Source organism: Camellia sinensis, chromosome 2 (genome assembly GCF_055761805.1).
Source record: "Camellia sinensis isolate YWXY chromosome 2, ASM5576180v1, whole genome shotgun sequence".
Classification (NCBI taxonomy): domain Eukaryota; kingdom Viridiplantae; phylum Streptophyta; class Magnoliopsida; order Ericales; family Theaceae; genus Camellia; species Camellia sinensis.
In genome coordinates this window covers 91255718-91281917 of record NC_138962.1, presented here as the reverse complement: position 1 = coordinate 91281917, position 26200 = coordinate 91255718, and the positions used below count along the sequence as shown (strand labels likewise).

Genomic DNA, 26200 nt, shown 5'->3' with positions numbered 1-26200 from the left:
AGTTTGGAGAGAGGAGCAAAACAAGAAAATACATAAAAATAAAAAAAGGTAGGAGACACTGTATGGTCGTGTCAGACCGTTGGTGAAGACACTGTATGGTGGTGTCATAAGGTTGTAGAGGACACTGTATGGGGGTGTCATAACGTTGTAGAGGACACTGTATGGTAGTGTCATAACGGTGTAGAGGACACTGGATGGCGGTGTCAGACCGATGTAGAAGACAGTTTATGGGGTCATGTCGGACCGTTGTAGCAGACAATGTTGTGACAGTTGTTGTGACAGTTTACGGAGTCTTGCTGGACCCTTGTAGAAACTAACCGGAATCAATGTCGGGACAGTTTACAGAGTCTTGTCGGACCCTTGTAGAAACTAACCGGAATCTATGTCGGGACAGTTTACAGAGTCTTGTCGGACCCATAAAGGAACTAACCGAAATTAATGTCGGGACAGTTTACAGAGTCTTGTCGGACCCATGAATGAGCTAACCGGAATCAATGTCGGGACAGTTTACAGAGTCTTGTCGGACCCTTGTACAAGTTGCACCCTTAAAAGGTGTGCCCAATTTTTCAAAAAGCGTGCCATCAAAAGGCGTGCCCAATTCATCAAAAGGTGTGCCGGACATGATGGCGAGGCACGTGAGTGTCTTGGTTGGCGCGCCCGTTTGGCGTCTGGCGTCAAGTGGCGCGCGCTACGCGTGGCTGCCTTGGTTTGCGCGCCCGTTTGTCGTCTGTCGGCAAGTGGCGCGCGATGCGCGGATCGACCCTGGCTATTTAACCAAGGTTGAGGCAGAGGCTGTGCAAACCAGTTTGAAACCTCTGAATTTTGGCAGTCTGAAATACTCTGTAAACCCTGCTCGGAAACACTTAGCAACCCAAAACATGGCCTCTTCTTCCCGTCCAGCTACCCAGAACCTGCTCACTCTCTTTCCAGAACTGAACGAGCCCACAGGAGAAATAACTGGTGCGGTGGCCAGTGAACCTCAACCAAACACCTCTGGTTTTGCTCCATTGAACTTTCCGATGCGGTCGGTGGAGCAAAAAATGGCGGTGCAAACTGATATTGAGGCTAATCAGTATACTCTGAAGTCATGCGTGGAAACCATGACGGCGGTCACAAATTTGTCGAACCGGCTGCAGAGTAGGACAAATGAGGTGCAGCAGTTAAACGCCCAGCTGGCTCTGCTCCAACGCATGTATAAGGATGCGCGAGCAGAGATAAACGTGCTAAGGGCAGAAAACAAGGAGCTTAAGCGGAAGGCCACCGTGATGTTCCGATTTGGAGGGCCACCAGATGCGGGAGTAGAGGAGCAGGGAGGAGGCAACTGGCTTGGTGGTCGAGGAAGCACGGAGGCAGTACCGTCAAGGGCCGCCCAGGACGGAGTCAAGAAGAAAAGACCGGCGGCAGAGTAGAGAAGAAAAAGCCCACCTGTGAATGTGGTTGTTTGTGTTTGTTTTTTTTTTTTTTTTTTTTTTTTTTAATTTTAATTTTGGTGTAAAATGGTGATCGGGGTGAGGCCCGATATGAATAAAATGAGTTGGGCAGTTCGTCTTCGTCCTCTTTGTTTTTTTTTTTTTTTTTTTTTTAAATAAAATAAATAAATAAATAAATAAAATAAAATAAAAGAAAGAATGTGGAGCAACGGGTGAGGTGCAAAAGGTGATGATAATGTTTTGTGAGTGGAGAATAAAGAAAAGAAAAGAAAGGGGTTGTGTGGTGTGGGTGGTGGAAAAAGCAAAGTGGGAGAGAGAAAAAAGGCATGAATTTGGGTCTGATGTTTATCCTAAAAATTTTCAAAGTGGAGGTCTGATTAGGGGTGCAAAACTCAATGAGAGCATACCTTTAAGCAACCAAGTGGATCTTATTGTTTGGATGCGAACTGCGGCATTACCAACTTTCAGAAAGCTCTATGGGAAGATAGAGGTGGATCTTGAAGCTAATCAAAATATAACAGTAGTGATACAGAACAATTATAACACATATAGCTTTGGAGGGAAAGAGAGAGCTTTTCCCCTTATTTTGAGAGTGAGAATCTAAGGGAAATGGCGACTGTTCCAGGGCCTTTCCCAGAAGAAGCCATTGAAAGCCAAGTTGCTCCTTGTGGTTGGAGGTGTGGAACGAGATGGGGGGGAGAGTCGCCTCTTAAAGGCGAAGAGATCTGCGGGACGAAAATAGCGTCGCATTGCCGGAGTCCGACACTGGAGGGAACCAGCTCACCGACGAAGGGACCTAGGAAGACGAGGAGTTGGCTGACTTGGAAGTGGGCTGTCCCTGCGGAAATGAAGGCCCCATGCTAGGTGGAGGTTTGTTACCTAAATGAAACATGGGCTGTGAATGATGCAGCTGAGGTGGACCAGAGTGCTGGAAACCAGGGTTCTGCCCAATTTGTGAATGAATCTGGTGAGAGAAAGCCGGCATTGAAGGTGGTCTCGGTTGTGGTGGCAGTGGGGTTTGCAGTGGTAGATGCATAATGCCACTAGTCTGTATTGGTTGCTGCCATTGATAAAAGACCACGCTCATCATGCTTTAGCTTGGATGATGGTTCATCTGGAAACTGAGAGAGTGACAGCTTCCGCTAACTCCGAATCAAAACAGCGGGAGAGAAGGTGTGTGTAGAAAATAAGCGGAATATGTTGAGGTCCGGCGGGCGGCCAAAGTGAGGCTGCCACCCGCCGGTGAAGCGGAATTACTAGGTTGTCAACCTTGCTCTGATACCATGTAAAAATATATGTATTATTGATTGATTGTATTGATTGATTTTTTTGTGATAGTTACAAATTCCTATATATAGAAGAAAATGTGGTAGTAGGTGTAGGAGTGAAGTGGAGGTGGTAGGTGGAGTGTGTGGTAGTGGAGGTGAGTGGAGGTGGTAGGTGATGATATATTTTAACAGTATATGAACAGATTGAACCACATTTAAAGAGAAAAATTACATACACTAAGCTTTAACTTGATATGATAACAAGAACTTAAGCATATGTCAGAAAGTGTAGTTATGACAAAAACAATCTTACCTTCTATCCAACGCAAAAGAAAGATGCCTCAACTCATCCAGAATCGTGTTAGCTTCTTCACAAAGGTTTTGACCGTCCTCATTAATGTTGTGTTGAAAAAAATCCACTGCAGCAGATAGAAGTTGAAAATTTTTCTCCACCTCCACCTGGAAGTATAGAATGAAGAGTAGATGGGTTTAGATTTCAAATTGTCTTAAATTCATTTGCATTTGATAGTTTATGATGACAATTTAGCTATACCTTAATTTTTGGTGCAGCAGACACAAGGCTCATTACATTTCTATTCTTTTCGTTCTCTGAATTTGAAGCATCAAACATTTCCCAAAAGAGACCATAATTGCCATTTGAAAATGGATAAATGAAATCCTTCTCTCCAACCATCGTCTTTTGTTCATCCGAAAACAATTCTCTTAATATATCCTCCCTGCATTTGTTTACCTTCAGGTTTACAAAAACTGCATCGGAGCAAGGAAATATTGAAAAATTGTCTCCAACACCGACTACAACAAGGGGGTTTCCAATCTTTTTAAGTGCATCAGCAACTGCATCGACAAAGTAACATTCCCTCCTACGAATGGCATCACAAAATGCCTGTGGCAGTTGTGAACTAATATCACTCCTATCCAGCAGGTCAAAAAGCTTATCAAAATGCTTCCCAAAGTTTACACAAACCAGACATAACAGAACAATCAATCTCAAAACAAAGAAAGGATAGTAATCCTCCGATATGTTTTCTGTTGACATAATCCACTCCATCGTAGCAGACTTACTGAGAAGCATCTCCTGAACAAGGTTTGCAATAAAATTGTGGATGTCTTCTCCCAAATCAAGTGATGATGATTTGATATCATTAACTAAACTGCCATTTGGATTTTTAAGCCATTCATTAAGTGATGCCTTTGAAGTGAATAAATAACATCCTCGGAAGTAGGATACCATGAACAAAAGACACTCAAGAAGATAAAAGAAGCAAGTAGGTGATATATAATCCTTTTCTGACCTCCAATTGGCAAAATAAGTATCTTCAAGAGCTTCATGGAATTTGTTAACCAAAGATACCTCTATTAAAGCAACATCTGATACTATATTCTCAATGAGTTGTTCGATAAATGTCATCCATTGTGAATTCTTGCAAAAACAGCACTGAACCTTCCCATATAATTCTTTATTTAGCCTACCAGACCCAATTATCATCATCACCACCCTCCCCATTTGCCCATATGTCGCTAACTCCCCATTTGAGCTTATGTTTGCCAAAATTGCTTCATTTATCAAATTCATAGACAGGTTGGTTCCTCTCAGAAGAATCGAATTCTCTGTAAATGATTTTCGCCAGTCATGAGGAAATACATGGCCAATGAAGCTCTGAATAAATGGTGTAAGGTAGTCCTGCACAAATGCTTTATTGTTCTCGCAGTGGTGAAACTTGTACTCCTTAAGAAACTTGGCAACCTCAAAGATACAGACAAATACACTCTGGTGAAACTCAAAGAAGAAATTTTTGACAGTGTTCTCATGAATGGCTTTAAGAGTTTCTAATACTTTGACACCAACAGAAAATATTTCCGAACTCCAATACCTCAATGCTGCGAAGACAAACTGGCGAGCACCAATATGAACCATATTTCCATTCCTCTTGAGGGATCTGTCATCGATTTCTCTTATCCAGTTGGCATGAGGTTCAAGCAAGAGGTAAATTGTTCCCTGATTACAATTGTGTTTTCGCACACCCATATAATTCAAGCAAAACTCCTCATAATTACTGTACTCACTAACTTCTTCTTGTCCGATTCTCTGGAGGTAGTGATCAATTAAAATCACAATCATCTGCTTCCAAACATTCCAAAAGGCAACCAATGTTTCAGCTGAAATCCGGTTCTGGGAAATCATGTCTTCTGAATGCTTTCTCATATGGGTAACCATTTCATTACTCCACTCATACTTTGAGGTATCTGAATTGAGATGAGCATCCAAAATTTTCCGAACCAATAAAATTTCAACTCTCAGACTTTCATGTCCGTGGGAAGAAAGCCAATATTCGCTCAGTTCAGACAAGCTAATTTCCTTGTTCGATAAAATATTCACTTCTACAGAGACAAACTCATAGAAGAGATCCGAGTGATTCCTTGCATATGACTTTGCTTTTGTGAGAAGCTCTTCCTTCTTTCCAAACTGCTTCAAAGGCCAACCTTTGCTTTGGGAAACCCAAAGAGATCTAGCAAGGACAAACCAGAGAATAATATTAGATGCTTCATCATATTGTCCAGCCTTCTCGAGAAGATTAGCCTTACGTAAAAGTTCTCCTTTTTGCTCTGCGATATTGGCTGCTTCCATGAAGTTTCCCCTTCTTTCTTCCAACAACAGAAGCGCATTAAGGCAATTGAAAGACCTCAAGAAGTCACGAATCGGCTCTATGGAATGAAATGCTTCCACATATTTCATCATGGAATGATAATCTTTCTGATCATGATAATGACGTGCACATCTTTCTAACATCTTTTGTTCAATTATTTTCATTTCATAACGCCTTTTGACCCTGCCAACATCTTCTGGTGCGTTTAATTTCCAGTGTTGAATAAACTGCAAGCCCATCTCAAGGAGTTCTCCATTGTTGTTAGCTTTTCCTCTTGATAAAATGTCAGCTTCCATACAAACAAACTCATGGAATTGATCAGAATGATTTTTTGCAATTGACTTGGCTCTCGTCAGAAGTTTGTCTTTCTCCATAGACTGCATCAAAGGCTGAATTTCTTTTCCTTTTGTATGCAGAGTGTCTCTGAACACGTACCAGAGAATGAGCATAGATGCTTCTCTGAAAAGTCCGGCCTTCTCTACCAAATCAACCTCAAGAAGAGAATCTCTTTTTCGCTTTGCAATGTCGGCAGCTTCCAGGAAGTTTCCCATTTCTACTTCCAACATCAGAAGCTCATTGAGGAGACTCTCCTTCTCCAAAAAGATGCGAATTGACTCCATGGATTGAAACGATCTAACAAATCGTAACATGGATTTTACATCTTGGAGCTTGTAATAATGAAGAGCAGCTCCCTGTAGAAATTGTTGCCCATTAGTGCCTAATTCTTTTACTGCACTTGTAGCGGCATCTTGTTTCCAGCTCTCAATGTACTTCAACCCCTTGTCAAATAACTTCCCATCACTGCAAGCAGATAAGCACTTCAGGTGTAAGTTTGCCCTTGCATATACTTCTGCTGCAATATTGTAACATCTCGCTAGTGAAAAACATTCTCCCGCACTTTCCAACTTAGATTCCCCACATTTTTCCAAGTAAATTTCTCCTACATCAGTAAAAACACACAATTTGAATGTCAAATTCAGCAATAAACATAAGAAAAGCATTGAGATAAGATTATCAGAAACTACTGAGCCATAAATTGATAATTAGATTCAAACTGATGTATAATTCTCAACTTGTTATTACCATAAACTCAAGAGAACCAATTCGCATTACAATATTTTTCACTCTTTGGCTGAATACAAAGTCTTACCAGAAAACACTGACACCTAATGCTGTGTTTGGTTGAGGGATTTGAGAAGGGATTTGGAAAAGGAAATGGAAAAGGTAGGTGAAATGTGAAAAAAATATACCTACATTTCACATAATTTTACACATCTTTTCCCTTTCCCTTTCCAAATCCCTTCCGAAATCCCCCAACCAAACACCGCATAAGTGATTTACTTTTGGAACACACATTCCAAAACCTGACACTTTTGTTCTAAAATGGTGAATTTATTGATCTAAATTAATCCCAAATTTTTTCTATTTATTCCATCAAAAAATTTCCATATGACGACAAGAATCAACTATAATGAACTATTTTAGGGAGAGTGGCATTTAGGATGGACAAAATATAAAAATGGACCACAATGCTCTACTAAAATTTGTTTTCACATATGATTATCTTGATTTAAAAAAAAAAAAGGACTATATTTTAATGAATGTTTTAAAAAAATGCTCTAGAAGTAGTTTCAACTTTAATAGTCTAATATATATATATATATATAAGTCCACCCTAATGTACTACATTTTAGAGTATATAGTGCACCTATGTGACATGGACTCAGGTACAAGTATCAGATACGGGTGCACATCTAAGCGTTAGGTCTTCATAAACTTAAATCCTAGTATATTGGGATTATGAATCCAAAATAGTTTATGGGTATAGGGACTCATTATATACACATATATATTACATATTATATAATATTTTTAGATAAGATAATGAAAATTATGTAGAAAGTACAGGGACTCATTATATACACATATATATTACATATTATATAATATTTTTAGATAAGATAATGAAAATTATGTAGAAAGGTACATGAAATTGAATAAGATTTAAAAATAAAAAATAAAAAGTAGAAATTTTGGCTTTGTTTGGTTTGGCTTTGGGAAAAAGATTTTGGAGAAAATTTTTGGAAATTTTGTTTGCTTTGTAATTTTTCTCAAAAAATTTCCAAAATCACTTTCTCTCTCCTACACATCAATCAATCACTTTTTCTCTCTCCTCTTTCATTTTCAATTACTTTTTCTCTCACATACATCTACTCAATTACAACAAAATATCAAATTATCCCAAACTCCCAAACTTCAAAACTATTTTCAAAATATACAACCAAACAAACTACAAAAATTTCTAAATTCACTTCCCAAAATATTTTTTGAAAACTTATCTCCCAAAGTCAAACCAAACAAAGCCTTTATCTCTCATCTACGCTAGAGGTTATAAATGTTTCTTTTCTAACAAATGTGAGTTTCTTATCCTTTAAACATTATAAAAAGTTTGAGGATTCAAGTGTCTAAAATAGGTACGGGTGTCAGACACATATTTCACACCCTTATCCTTGTCATATCTGGTGGACACAATACTTTCGAGCAAATAAAAGATTCTATGCAACATAGTAGTGCGCCACATTCCCATTCCATGTGCCAGAGGCCTTCCAGGAATAGGCAGAGTCACTATAGAGGCAACTGGTGAGTTTTGAAAACTTTAACTTTAATGGGAGTTGCTAATAGCCCTCACCTAATTACTTAGGACCTCCCCATCCATTTTATTTATTTTTATTACCATTTTACACCATATAAATTTCCCTTTATCCCTATCCCTAACTCTAACCCCCACCAACTTGGACAGATGGTGGGGTGTTGTGACAACACCGGTGCTATCACGGTCCACCGGGTTTATCTCAAACCTATTTTTGATAATTCGAATTATTCATATTATAAGATTTGTCAAGCATATCATTTATATAAAAATTGAGATTAATTGGACATGTATCGCCCTGTTTCGGCGTAGCAGAATCCTAGTAGGACTCTAATTCCACTTTGTAGCTTCCTACTAGGAGTCAACTTCTTAAGGATAATACCCATCATTTATCACCCTGGCCATACAGGTCTAACACTCGGTTTGGATGGACGGGTTTGGTGAAAAAAGAAAAGAAATTGTGAGAATAGAAAACCCCTTCACTTGTTTGGATGTTTAAGTAAGTGAGAAATGATGAGAGATGGTGATAAAATGACTCTCACCAAACATTTGTTTTGTTTCTCACTAGAAGTGGTCAAATCTGGTGAGAAAAAAATTGGGTTTAACGAAAGTTTTCTAAAATATCAAAATTACCCTTATAAAAAAACATAGCTTATTAATATGGAAGGTTATTTTGGTAAAATGAAATAAAAAACTTTCCTTTCTTTTCTCTTATTTATTGTATCCAAACAAGATAGGTGAGAAACCACATTCTCTTCTCTTTTATTCATCCAACCATAATAGTAAGAAACCATAATCATTTCTTTTCTTTTCTCACCTAGGTGAGAAACCACAATCTTTTCTTCTCTTTTCTCAACTCACCTCACGATCCAGACGGAAAAGAATGAAAAGAATTTTTTAGTTTTTTCATGAATTAGATAGAGGCCATGTATATATAATAGATTCATGATACAATTTAGGAAACGATATAAAGAAGGAAACAATACTAAATCAGTGATTGACACAATCACAGATTATGTACATAATACTAAAAATAAAAAGATTCTATGTACTCTAATTTTTATACTCAACACTCCCCCTCGAGCTGGTGTGAAGATGTTCAACAATCATAGCTTGCCAATGGATGACTGGAAGAAACCAGAAAAGACTCAACGGCTAGTCCAAATAAATGCTACAGAACAAATCTAGTAGTCCACTAAATAAAAAAAGGTCAAAAAGTGCTTAATACATCAGCACCACACCTTAGAAAGGGAAAAAAAACAGGGACTGAATTGTCCTAAAAGAGCTGCCGAAGCATCTATGGCCAGGAAATACCCTGGTCGCCAGCCAACAAGACCCTGGTCGGCATTAGAGACCGGAGCTAATGCCAGGAGATAGTTTATGGTCGTGCCCAACCGTCGCAGAAACTGGGTGGAACTAATGTCGAGACAGTTTAAGGTCATGCTGGATCATTGTAGGAACTGATCGGAATCAATGTTAGGATAGTTTAAGGGGTCATGTTGGACCATTTTAGAGACTAACCGAAATCAATGTCGAGACAATTTAAAGGGGTCATGCCGGAACGATGTAGATCTGGATGTTGAACCAGCAAGCGTGGCACACACATAACTTATGACGTAGTGCTGAACGATGATGGCAACAAATGACTAAATGCGCCAGGGGGCGGCTTTGGTGGTGCGCCAGAGGGGGCGGCTTAGGTGGTGTGATAAAGGAGCAACTTGGGTTGTGCGCCAGAGGGGGCGACTTGGGTTGTGCTCCAAATGGGGCGGCTCAGGTGGTTCACATAGTATATCACCATGCTCACTATGATATAGATATAATACCCCCCTCAAACTTAAATAGGTTTGAAGATAGAAACTTATTTGAGATTGAAATAGAGAGAAAAACAAAGTGGAACAAAAACACAAAAAATGGATTGCGACTAAAAAAAAATATATGATAGAGATATTTGGGATAGAAATAAACTAGTGGATAGAGGAAGAGATCACCACGAAGTGATATTGAAAGAAAATATGACAGTGGAATGGGTTGAGGTCCAGCGCACGGCCAAGGCAAGGTTGTTGCCCATCGGTGACGCAAAATTACTATGTACTTAACCTAGCTCTGATACCAAAAAGAAATGAAAAGAATTGTTTGGCTTTTTCATAAATGAGGTAGAGGCCATGTATATATAATAGATTCATGATACAATTTAAGAAACGATGTAAATAAGAAAACAATACTAAATCGGTGATTAACACAATCACAGATTATATACATAATACTAAAAATAAAAAGATTCTACGTACTCTAATTTCTATACTCAACAGAATGTAAGTGAAGTGTATCTACTCCTAAGTTGACAACCAAGCCAAGCAACTAATCTTCCCGGTTGCTCTCCATTAGTGCAGATACTTAGTCACTTTCCACTCATTTCAGCTCAAGAGCAACTGAGCATGGACTAAGAATAATGACCGCGCAATTACCTCTAGCCAAGCCCTTCAACCTAGCATAATATGCCCGGTGGCGCACCACCACTTGTGCCAAACTCAATCACTGAAGCCCTATCAACTTGGCATCATTTGTTCGACCTAAGTTCATGTTAAGCCCATTTGCCGACCCAAGTTAATGCTAAGCCCATCTGTCTAGCCCAAGTATCAAGGCCACATTGAGCTTAGTTGGGCCCAATACTTTGATAGAAATTACCCTCTCAGTTATCCAAAAAAAAATATTAAAATTATGCTAGCCGTTTATTTTTTTACAACATAAATGTGATTTTGTTATGGGTTACAGATGCCCAAATAATCTAATTTTTTTCATAGATGATTTACTCAACGAAACCTACAATATGAATGGCTCAGATCATTAAAATAGACTTGAGAAACATGCCACGAGTGTCACAGCACCAACCTCTCACTCCACTAGCTCCGGCCACCTCCCCCCCTACCCTCCTTCATTCATCCCTTTCTGCCTTCTCCAGCTCCTCCCTTCACTCTAGCACAACCCCTCCATCATCATCCATCCTTTGTCTCTCCCTTGCCTCCTAAGTAGCCCCCACCCCTGCCTATCGTCCATAGCCACAAACCAAAAGAATGAAAAGAATTATTTGGCTTTTTCCATGAATGAGATAAAGGCCATGTATATATAATAGATTCATGATATAATTTAGGAAACGATATAAATAATGAAACGATATAAATAAGGAAACAATACTAAATCAGTGATTAACACAATTACAGATTATATACATAATACTAAAAATAAATATATTCTATGTACTCTAATTTCTATATTCAACACTCCCCCTCAAGTTAATGTGAAGATATTCAACAATCGCAGCTTGCCAATAGATGACTGGAAGAAGTCGGAAAAAACTCAACAACTAGTCCAAATAAATGCTACTGAACAAATCTGGTAGTCCACTAAATAAAAAAGGCCAAAAAGTGCTTAATACATCAGAACTGGAAGAAGCCGGAAAAAACTCAACGGTTAGTCCAAATAAAGGCTATCGAACAAATCTGATAGTCCACTAAATAAGAAAGGCCAAAAAAATGCTTAATACATCAGCACAACACCCTTTAAAAAAAAAGAAAAAAAAAAGGAGGATTGAACTGCCCTAGAAGAAACTAACCGAAATCAATGTTGGGACAATTTACAGGGTCATGTCGGACCATTGTAGAAACTAACCGAAATCAATGTCAGGACAATTTAAGGGGTCATGTCAGACCGTTGTAGAGACTAACTGAATGTTAAACCAGCAAGTGTGGCACGCACATAACTTATGATGTGGTGCTAAACGATGATGGCAACAGATGACTGAGTGTGCCAAGAGGCGGCTTATTAGAAAGTGCCCTAGGAGGCAGCTTAGGTGGTGTGCTAAGGGGATGACTTGGTTTGTGCACCAAAAGGGGTGACATGGGTTGTGTGCCAGATGAGGTGGCTTTGGTGGTTCACATGGTATATCACCATGCTCCCCATGATATAGGTATAATAGCCCCCTCAAACTTAAACAGGTTTGAAGATAAAAACCTATTTGAGGTTGAAACAGAGGGAAAGACAAAGTGGAGCAAAAACACACAAAAAAATGACTTTCAAGTAAAAAAAAATATGATAAAGATATTTGGGATATGAACAAACTAGTGGATAGAGGAAGAGATCACTACGAAGTAATACTGAAAGAAAATATGACAGTGGAATGGGTTGAGGTTCAGCGGACGGCCAAGGCAAGGCTGTTGCCCACCGGTGAAGCAAAATTACTAGGTACTTAACCTAGCTCTGATACCAAGAAGAATGAAAAGAATTATTTGGCTTTTTCCATGAATGAGATAGAGGCCATGTATATATAATAGATTCATGATACAATTTAAGAAACGATATAAATAAGGAAACGATACTAAATTAGTGATTGACATAATCATAGATTATATACATAATACTAAAAATAAAAAGATTCTATGTACTCTAATTTCTATATTCAACACCACTCCCTCCCTCTTCCTTTTTGCCGTGAACCCAAGATTTATGGTTTGAGGCAAAGAGAAGGAAGAAGAAGAAGAAAATGAAGCACAACAGGGGCGAATTAAGAAGAAAAAAGAAAGAAGAGGCTAGAGGAGGGTAGCTAGAGAGGGAGTCAGGCTAGAAGAGGGTCACCGGAGAGAAGGACGGTTGGGGGCTGCCGGAGTAAGGTTGAAGTGGTGGGCTCCAAAGGGTAGAAATGGGATTATAATGGGTGCTCAAAGAAAAAATGGAGGTGATCAATTTTAGATTTTGGTGTGTAGGCGTCCAAAGAAATAGGGGGTCCTAAATAATTTGATGGGGCTATTAGCAGCTTCTATTTTAATATATAGCTCTAACTTCTTCCTTTTTCAAAATTTCCCATAGTGAAAATTTGAACATATAGTTTTTATCGTATGGTCTTTAATTTCTTCTTGATTTTCCACTTGTAGATTTTATTTTCACACCTCTAAAAATTTTCCCATTGACCATATTTTATATAGGAATACTAACCATCGCCCTTTGGCCGATTGATAAGAATATGTGAAATGCATGAGAACATTTAAAATTTATATTAGAATTCAATACTATTTGCTTCTTAACCAACTACCATTGGGTTATGGTTAGCAGGACGCTTTATGTATGTATATATATTTCTTTTGATTATAAAAAAATGTACTGTTTTCAGTGAGGTTTTGCCCTTACTGGATAAAAACTCCACATGTACCAAATAAACAAGGTTGACTAAGTGATACGTATTCGCCAAAGGAACTAGATTTAGGCTCACTGCTGGATTGCCATGCATTCAAATGGCACCCCTTTGTTTTTTTTTTCTGTTTTTTTTTTTAGGCCAAATGATGTAGTTTTGGAGTGAGTGTAAACAAATGTTCCAAATACATTTCCATTGGAGGAAGAAATGTTTGACTCGACACTTAACATGACACAAATCATAGATAAAGTTAGCTGGTTTGGGTTAACTATTTTTCAACGAGATATAAAACAACATGAACAGGGCCAACACAATATATTGAGTTAATAAAACACAAACATGAAAAATGAAAAACTATACAATAATTAATAGATACATTTCTGTACGGGCACGAAATATTCTTCCCGTATAATCCTGTTGATCAAGATTGCGCTCCTCCGTACGTCGTCGCTTTATTCCCTGAAAACACAAAGGTGAGCTAGCCGGCGGGTGTGTGCCGGATACCTCTTCGATGCCTAAGTCAGCAAAATAGACAAATAGCCAAAAAGCTCTGTGTATTCGAGAATCAAAAGTTGTGTTACCTCTTCATAGGTGATGTTGTGAGCTTTTGTAGGTTCCGTGTGGCACGATCCTAGTAGGACTTTTACTCCTCCATGTAAACTCCTCCTGGGATTCATACTCCGGAAAGATAATGCTTATCCTTCAACACCCCCCTCACTGCACAAACCAAGTGAGATGGTTTTACCATGGTCGGAATTCTGTGACCGAGGTAAACATGGCTATGCTAAGTCGCAGACTAGACCGAACCATACTTAGTTCGATTCTTCCTTTCACTGCTCTTACCTCGGTTCTACCTGCACAAACCGTGCTAACCATAGTGTTAGTTTAGACTGTGCTTAACAATTAGCTAGGTCTGACCGAGCTAGCTGCACCATGATACGATCGAGCTAACTCGGGCGACCGAACAATCCGCAGTACTCTCCTGGACCGATAATAACAATAGGCACTCTGGGACCGGACTAATCATCAAGGCTCTGGGACCGGACTAACTTCAAATCCTCTTTACTCAGCCCTTTGTATTGTGGCCCATAACGGCCCATTGCCCAGCTCGGCCCAATTTTTATATAAATTACCCTCTCAATTGCCCCTTAATTCCATCTGCGCAGCATGATAGGGATTACCTTGTCTACCAGCCGAGCTAAAAAACTTCTTTAGCCTTTCCGACCGATTTTTAGCTCTTCCAGCCGAGCTAAATTTACGCCGGCTTTACCTGTTCGGTCAAAACGTCTCTTCAATCAGAGAGACTGAATTGCTTCTTATTCCAAAGACACGCGGCATGGTCTTATTGGCTAAAGGCAGCTGTCACGCCGTCTTCGTACCTCGTGTTTTTTGAACAGTTCCCGCCTTTTTCCCTTCTCTTTTCACAAAACAAGCCCTAATGCTTTGAATCATTCACTTTACTATTCAACTTCTCTCTCTTGCGAGTCTCTGACATTCCTCGACCCTGAGCTTGCTGAGTTCGTGTTCTTCTCCGTCTTTGCTTCCATCTTCAGTTTCCTCCTCTTGACCTGGTAAGCTACTCAAATCTATTTTGTTTTTGTTTTTTTGTTTTTTACAATCCACAGCAAATTGTTTTGTCTTTTTGTAAAACACATTTTTTGCGTTTTTCTGGAAAAACCTTAGCAATAGAACTACTTGAACTTACGAAACAATATGTAGAAACACTGGGTTTGATCCAAAAATCACATGTAACTGAACTAGGAAGTTGTTTGTAGTTGCTGTCCATCTAGCTAGACTATCCAACCGAACTAACATTTCACATACCCGTAGTTTCAACAAGTCAAACCATCTTTTGTTTCAACTTAGCGGGGCTATCAAACCGTACTAAGTCTGCGCAAGTGTGCTTGAAAGTCTCAACCACGACTGAGCTACAACTTGGGGCTAAACTAGCGTTCTTAGTTCAGACCGTACTAAGAATGCTGCCCCTATAGGCTCAACCGGGCTAACAAAACCCTTGATCACACCGAGCTAACAAACCCCTTCCTTTAACCGTGCTAAGACACGAAGTAATTCTCACAGCCGAGCTAGGACTTCATTTAACTTGCCTGTGTTTCTTTTAGCACGGTCCAATGATCTGTGCTTAACACCTTTGTTCTTCACTTTGCAGACTTAGGTTGCCCAGGTACTCCTTTGAGCGCTCAATCGAGCTACTCGGCATCATCCTTCAACCGAGCTAACATTCAAGTATAATTTAGTCATAACTTAGACCATAAATGGGAAAGTATAGGTTTTTAGTTAACTCTTCTGGTGCAATAGCTGAATTTCGCAAGGACTACCAAATCCCAGATGATGTCCACCTTTCTTTAGCCGAGCCAGACACCGTTCCCTGGGGAAAACAAGGTTTTGTCCCCTTTAACGTTATTTCCATTGTGGAGTGCGGTTTACGTTTCCCTGTACAACCTTTACTTTGTGAATTCCTTAGGCAAACTAGGATATGCCCCACCCAACTTTCCACAAATTCATACCGCATAATTAATGGTATAGCCGAACTAAACCGCCGAGCTGGCATTAACCTCGGCGTAGCCGAACTCTTCCATCAATATTCCATAGGATCAAAAGAAGATGGCTGGGTCTATTATCTAAGAATACACCGCCACCGTTGAGAGAAAATAATAAAGGACACACCGGATAAAGATTTGAACGATGATGATTTTTTCTGGGTATCTGGGAATTTTGAAGACCTCTAAGCCCAGATTCCAGGCCGTAGTATAAACTGGAAGAAAGGAACCCTTGGTATAATTACCTCGGCTTCTTTGTATACCTCTCTTTATTTCGGTTTTCTGTTCCTGAACCGAACTGACAGTTTGTACTCTTTATGCAGATTCAGCCCACCTTAAGTCTCTATACAGTTACCCCAATCTAAACACTCTTCGCGCCGCACTACGATACCCTGAAAAAAGTTGGGCCAAACTACTGAATTTTGAGCCGACGAAAAGCCAGAGTAACCGATTTCTTGCTGGAAGCCTCTCCAGAACCGGATCCATCCTTGCCTGAGATCAACTTGGTCCGAACTACTGCCAAAGAAGAGATGGCAAAGAGGAACAGAGTAAGGGCCTTCCTAACCGAAACCAACCGAGCCGAGGTACCACCGTCCAACCAGGCTCAGGAGACCGTGGTGGCCTTTCCATCTCAACAACCTTCCTTATCTCGCCCAAGCAAGCGTGCCCGGACTACCCAAACCGAGCAACGCCTAGTTGATGAAGACGAAACCCTTCTTCCACCAAGCCCTCCACCGAGCCCGCAACCGGAGCATTCCGACCAGGCTAGCTCCTCCAAGTGGGTACCCAAAATCACTTTTCAGAACCGAGCTATTTAGGACACTGACTCAGTGGTCGCTGAAAAAGATCACTTAATGGCATTCAATCTTGCCAAGAGTGTTTGCCTATCAGCAGACATGGAGCATCTTAAACATTTGACCGAGCTAAAGGCCATCCGTTCGGCCACAAAATCCATGGTGCTTGTAAGTAGCTTCCTTCGCTGTTTTTTCTAATTTGCGCGAATTTCTGTTCGGTTTTACTACAAGTCTCTTCCCATTCTTTTTCAGGCCATGCAAAAGAACCACATTGCTCATAAGCGCGTGCTGGAACTTCGTAAGAGAGCAAGGCAAGCCATGGCCGAAGTAACCGAGAAAATAACTGAGCTAGAAGAAGCCAGGAAGCAGATAGCCGAGCTAAAAACTAGGAACGGTCGTCTGACCGGTCTTGTTAACTCGATTGAAGCAGACAAACAAAAGGCTGTAGCCGAGATGAAACACAAATATCTGTGGGAGCTGGCGAAGCTTGAAGGCAAAAAGAACGTCGAGATCGGAAAGCTAAAGAAGAGTGTGGATGACGCCAAGCTCCGGGGTTACAAGGAGGGGGAGGCGACTTACATTAAACAATGTGAAGCTGCTAAGGATCTCTTCTTCAAATGCGGGTGGAGGACGGCTGTAGTGCAGCTCAGTCACGGTCCAGAGACCGAGGTCTTCAACGCTCCTGCATACTTTATACCGAGCTCCATGACGGAATATGCTGCTGCCCTACAGCAACAATTTCTTGAAGATTCTGATGACGAAGAAGAGACCGTGCCTAATGATACCCCAGTCGTCAATGAGCCTGTCAATCAGTCAGCTCGGTTGGAGCCAGTGGTGGAAGATCTAACCGATGAGCTGCCTACTGAACCACGCTCCCAACCGAGACCGTGCTCCCGAATGAAACCGGGCTCCGGGTTGAACTTGATGCTGATCTTGATGATCTGTTTGCCTGACTGTTTCTCCTTTTGTTGCTTGATTTTAGTATTTTCTTCTTTTCTTTGTTGGACAAAAAAGTTTGTAACCGGGCTGAGTCCCCAACTATTGTACCTTTTCCTTGCTTTTGAATGAAAAAACCTTGCATCTTTCTGTTCGATCTGTGCTATACCTGCATTCACTTTTGTACACAAACATTTTCCTGCCGAGATAAATATCTCGGTCCTATACTTTGGAAATTTATTACAGCTACCAATCACTCTTTAGCCGAGATGCCTACCTCGGCTGAAGAGTACTACGAGTTGGTTTAATCTAGCGAACCACTCTTTAGCCGATATCCTTACTTCGGCTGAAGAGTACTAAGAGTTGGTTGAATCCAGCCAACCACTCTTTAGCCGATATTCTTACTTCGGCTGAAGAGTACTAAGAGTTGATTTAATCCAGCCAACCACTCTTTAGCCGATATCCTTACTTCGGCTGAAGAGTACTAAGAGTTGGTTTAATCCAGCCAACCACTCTTTAGCCGAGATCCTTATCTCGGCTGAAGAGTACTAAGAGTTGGCTTAATCCAGCCAACCTCTAAATTGGTTATTCCAGCCAACCTAGAGTAAAGTGTTTGGTTATTCCAACCAAATGTCCTGCAGCCTGGATCCTTATCCTGGGCTTAGGAAGGGTGTTGGTTTTTCTAGCCAACCTCTAGATTGGTTTTTCCAGCCAACCTAGAGTAAAGTGTTTGGTTATTCCGACCAAACATCTTGCAGCCTGGATCCTTATCCTGGGCTTAGGAGGGGTGTTGGTTTTTCCAGCCAACCTCTAGATTGATTTTTCCAGCCAACCTAGAATAAAGTGTTTGGTTATTCCGACCAAACGTCCTGCAACCTGGATCCTTATCCTGGGCTTAGGAGGGGTGTTGGTTTTTCCAGCCAACTATGTTTTTAATGCCCCTAACTCACTAAAACAATCTTTTACAGAAAGAAACAACTATACTAAAAAGAAACTACTTCTTTTATTGAGAATGGGAAAAATTACACATACTTAAAAAAAGCTAAAAATAAAATAACTTGAGATTTGCAGTATTCCATGGTCTGGGAATTGCTTTAACGTCCTCATCTTCTAAGTGGTATGCCCCCTTGCCAGCTAATCCGACCACTTTGTAAGGTCCTTCCCAATTGGGCCCTAACTTGCCATCTCCCGGAACCACAGTGTTTCCCATTATTTTGCGCAGCACCCAATCTCCGATCTTGAATTGCCTTGGATGGACTGTTTTGTTGTATTTCCTGGATAACTCTTGTTGGTATGAGGCAATGTGAACCAGTGCTCTTTCTCTTCTTTCTTCGGTGAGGTCGAGTTCCAATGTTATGGCCTCTCCATTCAAGTCTGGATCAAAATTTTCGCTTCTAATTGTGGGGAGGCCAACTTCCAGTGGAATTACCGCTTCCATGCCATAGGCTAAAGAGAATGGTGTCTCTCCAGTTGATCGCCGAGGTGTGGTACGGTAAGCCCACAGAACATGAGGCAGTTCCTCAGCCAACTTGCCTTTTACTTTTTCTAACCTCTTCTTCAATCCATCCAAGACAACCTTGTTTGATGCCTCTGCTTGGCCATTTGCTTGGGGATACGCCGGTGTAGAATTGTAAAACTCTATCTTGTATTCTTTACAAAAACCTCTAAAGATTTTGCCATCAAACTGAGTGTCGTTGTCTGATATTAGGGCTTTAGGTATGCCGAACCGAGTGATGATATTCTGCCAGACGAACTTCTTCACATCTTTTTCCTTGATTGTTGCCAATGCCTCTGCTTTCACCCATTTTGTAAAGTAGTCTGTTGCCGCGAGAAAGAACTTCCTGTTTCCGGGTGCTGTTGGAAGTGGTCCTACTATGTCCAAGCCCTACATTGCGAAGGGCCATGGGCTGGTTAGTGGTAGGAGCTCTCTAGCTGGCTGATGTATTTGGTGTGCAAACTTCTGACATTTCTCGCACTTCTTTACATACTTCTCCGAGTCTGCTTGCATGTAAGGCCACCAGTATCCTTGCGAAATGGCTTTGTAAGCTAACGATCTTCCTCCTTGGTGGCTTCCGCACACCCCTTCGTGTATTTTGAACAAGAATGCTTCCACTTTGCTGGGGTGAACACACTTTAAATAAGGTCTTGAGAATGATTTTTTGTACAATGCCATAGAAGGGGAGAGCCAAAATCGCTGCGACTTTGCTCTAATTTTGTTGGCTTCCTTCTTTTCTTCTGGTAAGATGCCATCTTTTAAGAACAGTATGATGGGATCCATCCATGAGGGGCCTAGTTCGGCGCAACATACCTCTTCTGCTTCGGGGTCTTCAATGCTTGGTCTTGGTAAGTAGTCAATTAACAACGGATGAGGGATGGATGCATCTGCCATTGAAGCAAAGCCTGCTAGTTCATCTGCTCTGCTGTTTTCCTCCCGGCCAATCTGTTCTATCCTAACTACTTCAAATTTCTCGATCTCTTTTCTGACTAAGTCTTGATACTTAGTCATCCTGTCATCCTTTGCCTCGTAGTCGTCGGAAATTTGGTTTACCACCAGCTGTGAGTCGCTGTAAACCATTAGCTCGGTGGCCTTCATGTAGGATGCTAATTTGAGACCTGCAAGAAGCGCTTCATACTCCGCTTCGTTATTTGATGCTGGGAATCCAAGGTTGACTGCTTGCTCCACAACCAGGCCGTCTGGTGAGATAAGGACTATGCCAAGTCCTGCACCATGTCGGTTGGATGCTCCATCTACAAAGAGCTTCCACATCTCTCCGACGAACAATTTCCAGCAAGTGGAGGGATCAGATGATGCCGTGGGGTCAAGAATGTCGCTGGTGTTTTCTTTAAGGTCCATACTTGCTGTCTACCCCTCGCTATCTGATTGAACCAAGTCTTTATTTGTTGGTGAGACTTGGCTTGGTGTAGCATGGTTCGCTTCTACCTTGCTCTCTTTACTCTGGTCTAGCTTGGGGTCCGACTGAGTATCCTGCACCAGGGGTTGTGCTATTCCGGCGTCAACTTCCATCCCTAGTTCGGTTGTATTAGTCAGGTCGATTGGGCAGATATGATGACTTCCAGGAGTAAATTATGCGACAAAGTATGCCAAAGCTTGGGCCTTTATCGCGGTTCTGGGTTGAAACTTGATGTCGAATAGTCCCAGCTCTACTGCCCACTTCAAGATTCGCCCAGAAAAGTTCGCCCTCTCAAACAAAGCTTTTAATGGGAAAGCTGTAAGGACGACTATGGTGTGGGCGTGGAAGTAGTGCAACAACTTCCTTGAGGCCATCATTAAGGCCAAGGCCAGTTTTTCCAGTGGCAAGTACCTCGTTTCGGTGCCCAGTAATGTTTTGCTGACATAATAAATGGGCAGATGTTGGATTCCTTCTGCACGGACCAATACTGCGCTAATTGCGTGCTGAGAGACTGCCAGGTACAGGAAGAGTTCTTTTTCAGGTATTGGGGTGACAAGCAGTGGTGGAGAAGACATGTATTCCTTCAAGTTTTCCAGAGCGCAGTCGCATTCTTCGTCCCACTCGAACTTGGCTTTTAATGCTAGAAAAAATGGTCGTAGTTTATCTGACGACCGGCTAATAAATCGGTTGAGTGCGGCTGCCATGCTGATGAGATGCTGCACTTCTTTTACTGAGTTAGGCTTCTCCAGGTCCTGAATAGCTTTGATCTGGGAGGGGTCTGCCTTTATACCCCAGTTGGTCACCAGGATGCCCAGGAATTTGCCAGATCCTACACCGAACGCGCACTTAGATGCGTTAAGGCGCAATCTGTGTCTCTTCAGAATCTGGAACATCTCACCTAGGTCCCTTAGATGGTCGTTCTCATCCTTGCTTTTGACCACCATATCGTCAATGTTAGCGTCCATTGTTCTGCCTAACAACGGCTCAAACATCTTGGTGACCATTCTCTGGAATGTTGCCCCTGCGTTCTTTAAACCAAAGGGCATGACCTTGTAGCAATACAATCCTCTTGGAGTTGTAAAGGACGTGACCTCCTGGTCTGGTTCGTACATGGCGATCTGATGGTAGCCTCTGTACGCATCCAGAAAGCTAAGTCGGTTGTGCCCCGCCGTTAGGTCTACCAATTGATCTATCCGTGGTAGGGGGAAGCTGTCCTTCGGGCATGCTTTGTTGACTGTCTTATAGTCGACGCAGACACGCCATTTGCCATTCTTTTTTGGCACCACGACTGTGTTGGAAATCCGTCTGGGGTAGTGCACCTCTCTAATAGCTCCTGCCTCTAGCAGATTTCCCACTTCTTCCGCCACTATTTCGGCGTGGTGGAGTGCCAATCTGCGAGTGCGCTGAATGATTGGTCTGGCGGATGGGTGGACATTGAGTTGGTGACATATGAAGTTTGGATCAATGCCTGGCATGTCGTAGGGTGTCCAGGCGAACACTTCGATGTTAGAGGTCAAGAATTCCAAGACCTCTAATCTCTCAGTGCTAGATAACGACGAACCGAAAAGAACTTATCCGGGTTATTTTCATCTATTCTTACCTCTACCAAGTCTTCCACCGCTTTTTGATCAGCTGCTTTGCCAACATCTGCGAATAGTTCATTGCTCTCAGGTTCTTCCATCGAATGAACATATCCCTTGGCAGCGCGGCTGCCATTAACCGTGACAAAGCATTGCTTCGACATAATTTGGTCTCCAAAGACCTCTTCAATTACCCCGGCTTCGTTGGGGAACCGCATTACTTGATGGTAGGATGATGCTACTGATTTCATGGCATGGAGCCATGTTCTTCTCAAGATTATGTTGTAAGTGGAAGGGACCTTCAACACCCAAAATTTCACTTGTTTTGTCATGCTTCCTGCCCTGACTGGTAGGATAATTTTGCCGACTGGCCATTCTAGCATTGAGTTGAATCCGATCAGGGGGGATACAGCTGGTGCCAGGTCTTTGTTCTCTAATTTCAGTTGTTTGAAGGTGTCGTAGTACATTATCTCACACGAGCTACCTTGGTCTATCAGAATTCGCTTGACGTCGTAGTCCTTGACGTGGAGGGTAACGACTAGTGCATCGTTGTGAGGGCAATATATTCTTTCCAAGTCCTTGTCTGAAAAAGACATGACGTTTGTGGCCTCTGTTCTTCCTTTCTTGATTGTGGGTTGTGCACTTAGAACCTCCCTTAAGTGCTCAGCCTTTTTGATCATGCCCCTGAGCTCACATACGCGCTCAGGTTCGCATATCCCATGTATTATGTTTATCACGCCTTGAGGTGGGGCGTCGATTGGCATTCCGTTCGGGTGGTTGTCATTTTGGGGGGCTGGCTGCGCCCCTCCTTCAATGTATTTGTCCAGGTGACCGGCCGCCACCAACTCCTCTAGATGTTGCCTCAATGGTGTACAATTTTCAGTGCGGTGCCCTTTTCTTTATGGAAGGTGCACCATGATCTTTCGTCGTAGTCCTTCTGAGCCTCTCCTAGCTTGGTAGGCCATCTGACGAAAGGTTCATCGCGTATCTCGCTTAGAATCTGGTAGATTGGCTTTTTGAATACCGTGGTAATGGCAGTGCGGACTCTTAACCATCTTTTATCCTGGTCTTCTCCGTTGTCCCGCCTGCCTCGTCGGTTTTTGTTCGGACGTTCTACCGCGTTGACCTTTGCCGCGGTCTTTTTATCTGGTACTGCCGTCGTGCTAGACTTTACTTTAGCACGGGAGCCATCTTCTTCAACCCGAATGTGCTGGTGCACTCTCTCCATTAAGGCCTCCATCGTGAGAGGCGTGTCATAGTGATTGAGACCCTTAGTCTGTTCCCGACTGGAAGGCCTCTTTTGTACTGTGCGATGGCGAGATTGGTGGGACAGTCCCCAATCTGGTTGAAGGTCTCCCAATAGCGGCTATTGTAGGATTTTAATGACTCTTTTTCGCCCATTTCGATTGAGAGCAGTTGATCAATTTCCACCGGGGTTTTGGTGTTCGTTCTGAACCTTGTTACGAACGCCTCCGCCAATTGTGCCCAGGAGGCTATGCTGCCTTCTGGAAGTTTTTCGAACCAAGTCAAGCCTAGGTCACCAAGGCTTGATGGGAAGAGGATGCACATCAAAGCCTCGTTTCGTCGATATACCGCCATAACCTGGCGGAAGTGGTTTACGTGCATGTAAGGGTCTGTCTTCCCTTCGTACGTGGTAAATTTAGGTTGGATGAAGCCTGAGGGTAATGATGCGTTCTCAATCGCCGGAACGAACGGCGAGCTATGTAGTCTTGCCAATGCTTTATCTGTTGGTTCGTAGGCAATGTGTGGTACTGGCATTCCAACCTTGACTCTTCCATGCGTCCGAGGAGCCAACCGCCGAAGGACTGAAACTCTGTGTGGGTCGCGTGCCCTGGCATCCTCCTTCTGTCACGCCCTTTCTTCAAGCACGGTCCATAAGTCGGACGATCTAGGCAATTCCGTTTGCCTAGATGATGTTTGGTGCAAGTGTGAGGGCCGATAGGTACTTCCCTCTGCGTAAGACCTTAGTGATCTTGTTCTCTCAGACCTGGAGTAACGAGTTCTGGAAGTCCCTGATTGAGTATCGCTCGTCCTAAGGCTTCTACTCTCTGCTTGCGATGTCGTGGTATGCCTGCTACGATCTTCTGAGTGGCGAGGAGGCGCATTGCCTTTGCGCCCCTCTCCTGTCGCCACCCCTTTTCCCTTGATCTGGCGCTTCATGGCCTCCATGTCCGCCGCCATCTTCCTTATTAATTCATCTTGCTCCTTCACGCGATCCTCTAGAACTTGAGGATCAATCCTCCGCCTTTGTCTGTCAGGACTTTGTAAACGAGAGTGACGGGGGCTGTTAGTCCGCCTCCTCCCCCTTGCATCCCTCCTGGGATTCTGTCGTTGTGGTTCCAAGTCCGCCATGGGAAGGATAGAAGGTAGGCCTTCGCGCCTTGCACCCCCCTCTGGTGTTTGTCCGTCGATGGCGGACTGCGGCAAATCTTCGTTGTGCGCCATTGCTTCTAAAGAGGAAAAGCTTGATCAAGAGGTTTTGTTCTAGTCTGATTTTCCCACAGACGGCGCCAATTGTACAGGCACGAAATATTCTTCCCGTATAATCCTGTTGATCAAGATTGCACTCCTCCGTACGTCGTCGCTTTATTCCCTGAAAACACAAACGTGAGCTAGCCGGCGGGTGTGTGCCGGATACCTCTTTGATGCCTAAGTCAGCAAAATAGACAAATAGCCAAAAAGTTCTGTGTATTCGAGAATCAAAAGTTGTGTTACCTCTCCATAGGTGATGTTGTGAGCTTTTGTAGGTTCCGTGTGGTACAATCCTAGTAGGACTTTTACTCCTCCATGTAGACTCCTCCTGAGATTCATACTCCGGAAAGATAATGCTTATCCTTCAACACCCCCCTCACTGTACAAACCAAGTGAGATGGTTTTACCATGGTCGGAATTCGGTGACCGAGGTAAACATGGCTATGCTAAGTCGCAGACTAGACCGAACTATACTTAGTTCGATTCTTCCTTTCACTGCTCTTACCTCGGTTCTACCTGCACAAATCGTGCTAACTATAGTGTTAGTTTAGACCGTGCTTAACAATTAGCTAGGTCTGACCGAGCTAGCTGCACCATGATACGACCGAGCTAACTCGGGCGACCGAACAATCCGCAGTACTCTCCTGGACCGATAATAACAATAGGCTCTCTGGGACCGGACTAATCATCAAGGCTCTAGGACCGGACTAACTTCAAAGCCTCTTTACTCAGCCCTTTGTATTGTGGCCCATAACGGCCCATTGCCCAGCTCGGCCCAATTTTTATATAAATTACCCTCTCAATTTCAATTCCCTTTAATTCTCAATTATAAAACAAAAAATGTGTCATCAAAAGTTTTTTCCTACATCACATTTCAATTCTGTGGGGGAATGTTTACAAATTACCCAAAAAATTAGAAAAATATCATTAGGAAAGAATGACTTAGCCCCATAGGAGTGTGCTATACTAGATCAATTTATTTTGTGTCAAAAAATGATAAATTCTAACCTACTAATTTTATGTACACTTCATGCTAGGTTAATATGTCAGTGTCAAAAAATTTCACCCCTAATAAAAAATGTACTTAATATTTGTTTACAGTGACTCCAAAATTACATTGTTTGGCCTTGAAAGTATGCAACTAAAACTTGAAGGAGAAAAAAACTGTTGCAGTTTTAAGGCACAATAGTTGCAGCAGTGACCTTAACCCCGACTTTTTGTGGCTAATTTTACATCATTAAATGGACACCTTATAGGATCAGGTAGAAAAGAGAAGTCGTGTATCCAATATGATTGAGACTCTACTATTTTGTAATTTTAAGCGACGTAATCTCATTGCTCTCACCATTTTATGTTATAATAAATAATATTACTGTTCACTAAAGTTTTATACATCAAATCATGGCAAATTTCTATTTAATGACGCTCGATTTGTTTCAACAGAAAATGTTTTTCTCTGTTTGGTTGCGTCATTGAAACTAATGTACTAATGGTTGTATTAGTGGTGGTAGCAGCGGCAGCGGGGTGGAGGTGGTGGTGGGTTGATGGAGGGAGTGGTGGTAGTAGTGTGGTGGAATTGGTAAGACTTTAAACCGAAAGTCTTTTCTACCTTCTAAAAATATAAAACATTTTTCATCAAGATAGGCTTGCTTTTTGTTGACCGTGGATAACGTTTTTGACTTTCATTTTCCGTTGTATTAAACACTAGAAAACATTTTCCGCCCAAACAAA

General features: G+C 42.0%; 1 protein-coding gene across 1 annotated transcript in view; it reads right to left on the bottom strand.

Annotated features, from left to right (window-relative positions):
- The window catches only part of LOC114263954 (uncharacterized), a 44531-nt gene that overhangs the window by 818 nt on the left and 17513 nt on the right, over positions 1-26200 (bottom strand). The window contains exons 13-14 of the mRNA XM_028204532.2: positions 3252-6304; positions 3012-3157 (exon numbers count right to left, since the gene is read on the bottom strand). Coding sequence (XP_028060333.2) covers positions 3012-3157; positions 3252-6304 — 3199 coding nt within the window. The remainder of the gene's footprint in view (positions 1-3011; positions 3158-3251; positions 6305-26200) is intronic.